This window comes from Vombatus ursinus, unplaced genomic scaffold (assembly GCF_900497805.2).
Source record: "Vombatus ursinus unplaced genomic scaffold, bare-nosed wombat genome assembly UNPS02010320.1, whole genome shotgun sequence".
Lineage (NCBI taxonomy): Eukaryota > Metazoa > Chordata > Mammalia > Diprotodontia > Vombatidae > Vombatus > Vombatus ursinus.
This window is the reverse complement of record NW_020950098.1, coordinates 511,628-517,795: the sequence shown is the minus strand read 5'-3', so window position 1 is coordinate 517,795 and position 6,168 is coordinate 511,628. Positions and strand designations below refer to the sequence as shown.

At 40.3% G+C, this 6,168-nt stretch overlaps 1 protein-coding gene across 1 annotated transcript in view; it reads right to left on the bottom strand.

Annotated features, from left to right (window-relative positions):
* CPM (carboxypeptidase M) overlaps window positions 1–5,908 on the bottom strand; it is a 64,162-nt gene extending 58,254 nt beyond the window's left edge. Inside the window, exon 1 of the mRNA XM_027854182.1 lies at window positions 5,225–5,908. Within this exon, the coding sequence (XP_027709983.1) occupies window positions 5,225–5,500 (276 nt within the window). The 5' untranslated portion in view covers window positions 5,501–5,908. The remainder of the gene's footprint in view (window positions 1–5,224) is intronic.
* Between the last annotated feature and the right edge of the window lie 260 nt (window positions 5,909–6,168).

Sequence of the window (6,168 nt, the reverse complement as noted above, 5' to 3'; positions counted from 1 at the left end):
ATATAATATAATATAATATAATATAATATAATATAATATAATATAATGTAATGTAATATAATATATAATGTAATGGAACATAACATAATGTAATATAATAATAATAAGACAATCACACAAAGAAATATGATACAAATTGACATAGGATTAAACGTATCCAAGGAATGAAACAGTGACATGAGAACCAAGCTGAGTCGAACTGAACCAAACTGAATCGAGCTAGACCGAAAAATAATCCAAGCGTCTCAAGGCTAATCTTTTCAATGTTCCTGAACCCCAAATTCTAACTTGCTGTGTTAAAGGGGGTCCTTCTTCCTATTGGGGAATTAATGCTTGCCCCATACCATCTATTTCTTATTCACTATAGCCAATAAAGTCTCCTTGTTGGCTTCTGGGATGAGGTTCTCTCACCTTCCCTACTTGGACAGACTTAGGGTGACCACATTAAACATTTTATTTATTAAACTCAGTACAAGGAAAGAGAGGGTCCTTTGATTGTGTAACCTTGGCAGTCAGCTCCCCTCTCTGCAGCTCTGAAGGTCCTTTCCAGCTTTGACACATGGTGATCCTAGGATCTGGAATTTTGGCTTTAGAACTTAAAGCTGTGATGGGGGACAATCTGAGGCTGAAGACCTAAAGCTTGATTTTTTTGAATGGAAACAGGGAAAACAGATTGGAAGTGATGTAACAGAGTGGCAAGGGTACTCCTTGAGATCCGGGACCATGTTTCTTTTACTCAACAAATATTTATTAAATAGTGCCTCTTCAGTACAACACGCTACAGGGGATAGAAAAAATAAATATTTCTATATAGAGATATAAATTATATATACATATGTACATATGTATATACAGTATATACATGGTGACTGAACCCTACTATGACCTAACATAGAATTGAAAGGGTGTATATACAGTTACACCTTCTACATCGTGACTTTCCCCCTCGTGGGTTTGATATATGGTGGATAGGCATAAGAAATTAAATAGGAATTTTGGGGGGAGTTTTGCAGAAGCTGCAGACAATATGCCAAGGCCAGAAGATGACACACAGAGCCTATGATCAAATACGTAACTCGAATTTTACAATAAGGCACCATAAATACTCCATGAAAGAAAAAGAAAAAATTTCAGACTTCTCTGGTACCAAGGGAGGGCCAAAAAACTTTATGCGGATTTTTCTGATGAGGGGGTGCCATGCCCCTAAAACCTCCCCCATGTGGGATGGATAACTACACACACATATACATATGTATATACATACATACACATATATATACACATATATGAAATGTCGTGAATTTAATACCTTTCCCCAACTATGCTCACCACTTTAATGAGATTCTATTTTTAGACTTGCCTCTAATTTTGGCCGGTGGCTTTCTTTCTTAGGTGAAAACTCCTGTTTCTACACAGCTTCAAGGTTTACAAAGCACAACCACTCTAGGAGATAGGTGGCATGATATTTTCCAGATATTCCCATTTTCCAGATTAGGAAAACTGAAGCTCTGAGAGGTCAATTGACTTCCTTGTGATCTACATAGCTAGCAAATTATCTATGGAAGGATTTAAACCCTGTGTTTCCTGATTCCATGCCCAGTGCAGATCCACACTACCCTTCCTGTCAAATAACATCATCTTTTTAAAAATCAATTTTAACTAGATCTGAGGTTTAACTGCAGTACTTATTCTGCAACTTATTGTAGTAGAGAGTTGCCTGGGACCACTGGTAAGTTATTTGCCCAGGATCACACAGCCAGCATGTAAGAGGTAGGATTTGAACTCAAGTCTTCGTGACTCTACATTCAGTTCACTATTTTTTTTTTTGAGGGGGGAGGCAATCAGGGTTAAGTGATTGCCCAGGGTCACATGGCTAGTAAGTTTCTGAGGGCACGTCTGAACTCAGGTCCTCATGATTCCAAGGCCAATGCTCTATCCACTGTGCCATCTAGCTGCCCCATTTTTTTTTTTTTGAATAAAGAAACCGAGGCCCAGGGACATTAAGGTATTTACTTGCCCTAGGTCACATGGGCAATACATATCTGATGCAGGATTTGAACCCACATCTCATAACTCCAGAGCCAGCACATGTCACTGTGACCTACTGGATTAGAACCCAGGCTTGTTTTACTCCCAGTTTAAGGGATTCCTCTTGACTACAAATCAGATCATTGTATCAAATAATAATAGTTCCCCAATTTGGTTCACTATTAACTATGCCATGCTATCTACCATTCATCCTGTAAAATACTTGAATGTACATTGCTATGCATTCTTACCCTACATAGGAGACCAGAAGGCCAATAAAAAACGCTTACCAAGTGCAGAGTATTAACATGAAGGGACAAGCTCTTACGTGAATATGAAGCAACAACATGTCAATTCTATCATCATTGTTGTTACCAATATTTACTTTTCTTTTTTTTAAATTTTTTCATTTTTAGGCAGTTGGGGTTAAGTGACTTACCCAGGGTCACACAGCTAGTAAGTGTCAAGTGTTTGGTCTGAGGCCAAAAATAAATAAAATATTTATTAATATAATTATAATATAATTTTGTAAAATAAATAAAATATTTATTTTCCACAACAAAATATCTTTCTAGCAAAGGACTGAGGATCTGGATTTCTCTTTCTTTAGCCAGTCACACCTGAAAGTGTCAGCTGTTGTTTGCCTTTACGTGATAACCTTATCCTTTGACCAACCACAAGGGTGTATACAAGCCAAAAAGAAAAAAAAAGTGTCTGGCCCTCTTTTCACTGTGATTGTGGTTTGATAGCAAGCCAATTGTCAGAAGGGATGGTTCACTAAAGGAAGGAAATCCCCAGCTTTTATCCCACACAAGCACTTTCCTATTGAAAACAAAACAAAAAACCCAAGTTTTTCATTACTTCAAAACCAAAAGAACTTGTAGATGAGGCTAGAAGAACACTGGTTAATTCTAGCTAACTGCCCCATTTGTTGTCAAATAAAAGTCTGGAATATTATTATGGTCATTTAACTCTAGAGAGGGGGAGAAAAAAGGTTTAACCAGAGTCAAGTAATGGTCTCTTGGGAATCCAACTTCCACAATTTTATACCGTGCTAGAGAATAATCCCAACATGGATTATTTAGCAATAATGTTGCTGAAATAAACGGTTAACACTATACATATAACCTAGTAGTTTTAATTTGTATTACATAGTCCTATGTTTACATAATACTTTACTAATTTTATTTATTTTTTTTATTTTCTTAGCCAATTGGGGTTAAGTGACTTGCCCAGGATCACACAGCTAGTAAGTGTTAAGTGTTTGGTCTGAGGTCAGATTTGAACTCAGGTCCTCCTGACTTCAGGGCCAGTGCTCTATCCACTGCGCCACCTCGCCACCCCTTACTAATTTTATTTTTTAAGAACAAGGTTATCTTAAAAAATTTTTTTTGGGAGGGAGAGATGTTGAAATTACAAGAACCTCAAATGCAAAAAACCCAAATGCAAATTTTACGCATACAGAATTTAAATCTAGAAAGGACCTTAAGTCCAACTGTCTTATTTTACAGATGAAGAATTGAAGCCCAAATGTCTTGGGCAGAAGCACTCACGTAACAAGTAGCAGAAGCAGACCGGGCAGGTAGGTGGCAAAGTGGATTCAGTGCAGGCCCTGGAGTTCAAATTTGGCCTCAGACACTTTCTAGCTGTGTGACCCTGGGCGAGTCACTTAACCCTGTTTGCCTCAATTTCCCCGTCTGTAAACTGAACTGTAGAAGGAAATGCTAAACCACTCCAATATCTTTGCCAAGAAAACCCCAAATAGAGGCATGAAGAGTCAATGATACAATAAGCAAAAGCAGAATTTGAACCCAGGTCTTCTGACTCTAAATCTAAGGTTCCTTCTGCTGTACCATATCTTCCACTACAGAGTGAAGAGCTCATGGAAAAACACATAAATACTCTAATAAGAAACTTGGTTTTAACATTAAACTTTGGCAACCTTTTATTTTTAGGGTATTAAGACCATCAGTTAGGTTAAAGACATTATTAATACAATGGTCTGATTTGTGGGAGTAAAACAATCCTGGGTTCTAATCCAGTAAGTTACAGTGCTGGCTCTGGAGTTGAGAGATCTGGGTTCAAATCTTGCATCAAATATGTATTGTCTGTGTGACCTGGGGCAAGTTAAGTCCCTTAATGTCTTTGGGCCTCAGTTTCTTCATCCTTAAAAAAAAAATAGGTGTGAGGCAGCTAGGTGGCACAGTGGATAGAGTACCAGCCTTAGAGTCAGGAGGACCTAAATTCAAATGTGGCCTCCAACACTTACTAGCTGTGTGACCCTGAGCAAGTCACTTAACCCTAATTGCCTTCCCCTACTCCACCCTCCCCCCACCCCCACCAAAATGAACTAGATGGCTTCTGAGATCCTTTCCAGTTCTAACTCAAAGATGCCTCTGACGCTACCAAGACCTGGGCAGCCTTAGGTAGATCACTTATAATCTATGTGCCTCAAATTACCCTTACCCTTACAAACTATCCTTACCCATAGAGTTAATGATGCTAAAATGCCAAAAGTTTATTTCAGAATAGTTTAGCAGAAAGAGCACCAGTTTGGAGTTAGAGAACCTAACCTTGCCACTATGTGATTTTTAAGCAAGTCATTTAACCTTCACCGGGCTTCAGTTTCCTTATTTATAAAAAACGAGGGAGTTGGAATGCGTTGCTTCTGAGTTCCCCTCCAGCTTTAAATGAGTAATCCTAACAGAAAGTAAAAAGCAAAACTATCCCCTACCCCAATTCTATCAGTGCAAGGTACACATTATTATGTGGCCCTTGCCATTATAAATAGGCAATTCTAAAAACAGGTTTTGTGGAGCACATTAACTGTATAACTTCCCATCCTGGCTTCCTTGAATAATTTTTAGGACATCAGGTTAATTAAGTAATATATGAAACAGGAAAACTGCCGACATAAATTAATCTAATATTCTAAATTTAAGCAGGAACTGAAAGTTCGAGTTCCTTTTCATATCAAGGGATCTATTAAAATAAGCCAAGGGAAACAGAAAACAAATTATTTCATTCGCTCCCCTGGGAGAACTTCAGCAAAAGAACTCAAGATACTCTGATTAGAACGAGAGCGGTAAAAGGTACTAACCAGAGGGAACTGAGCCACTAACATCTTCCCCAAGACACTTAACAAGAAACATTTTACAATTTAATACAAACTACGATTTCGTTTACATATTCATGCTTGCCAAGTTGGACCAGATCGATTCCCTTTTTGGAGACAAGGAATGGGACAGGGTTTGGAATGGAGAGAATTTGAAAGGATGAGAGAGAAGGATGAGTATGGTGGACTCCTACCTGCCACTGATTTCCCAATACTGTGTAAATGAGTTATAGAATCGTGGGTTTGGGCAACACCTTTCAAAAAAGCTTCCATCTCTTCCTGGTGGTGATATTTGAAGTCCAGCGCCGCCACCAAAGACACCAAGAATCCCACGCACAGGTACAAAGGAAGGTCCATGTTCTAGCATGAAATTGCTACAATGAATTAAAAAAAAAAAGTCAGTCTAGAAGGGACTGGGAAAGAGGGAAAAAATTACCAGTCCTTTGCAAAGATCCCGGGTCAAGCTAAGAGCATCATTCAACAATTCAATTCAGTTCCGTTCAATTCAATTCAATTCTGCTCCATTCAGTTCGGTTCGGTTCAAATCAGGTCAGTGCAATCCCATCAACCCAAATTCAATTCAGTTCAATGAACTTTTTTTCCCTTCTCCACTCTCCGCGACCTTACAAGTTGGGTTCAAGAATATCCTCCATCCGCTTCACTCCACGAGTGAGCGTGGGGAGCTAGCTGGCACTGCCCCAGCAGTCTTGGCCTCCCGGACCCCTCAGTCCCCCGCAGTGCTCCCAACAGCTGCAGCAGCTGCGCCCTCACCCCGGCCCAGACGCTTGCAGCCCCGGGAGCAGCAGCTGCTCCGGGACACCTCTTGTAGCCCCGGGACTGGGAGAGTCGGTCGGCTGGCCCCGCCCCGTTGGCTCTGAGAGACGCCTCCATTGTCCAGTCAGGAGCTCCGCCGCCAGGACTTGCCCCTCCCCCTCTCCCTCTCCTCGCCCTCCCCTCTCTCTCCATACACACCTCTCCAGCCTTCCTCCTTCTTGGTTCCTGGGGCTCGTGGGCGCCGGCTGTCT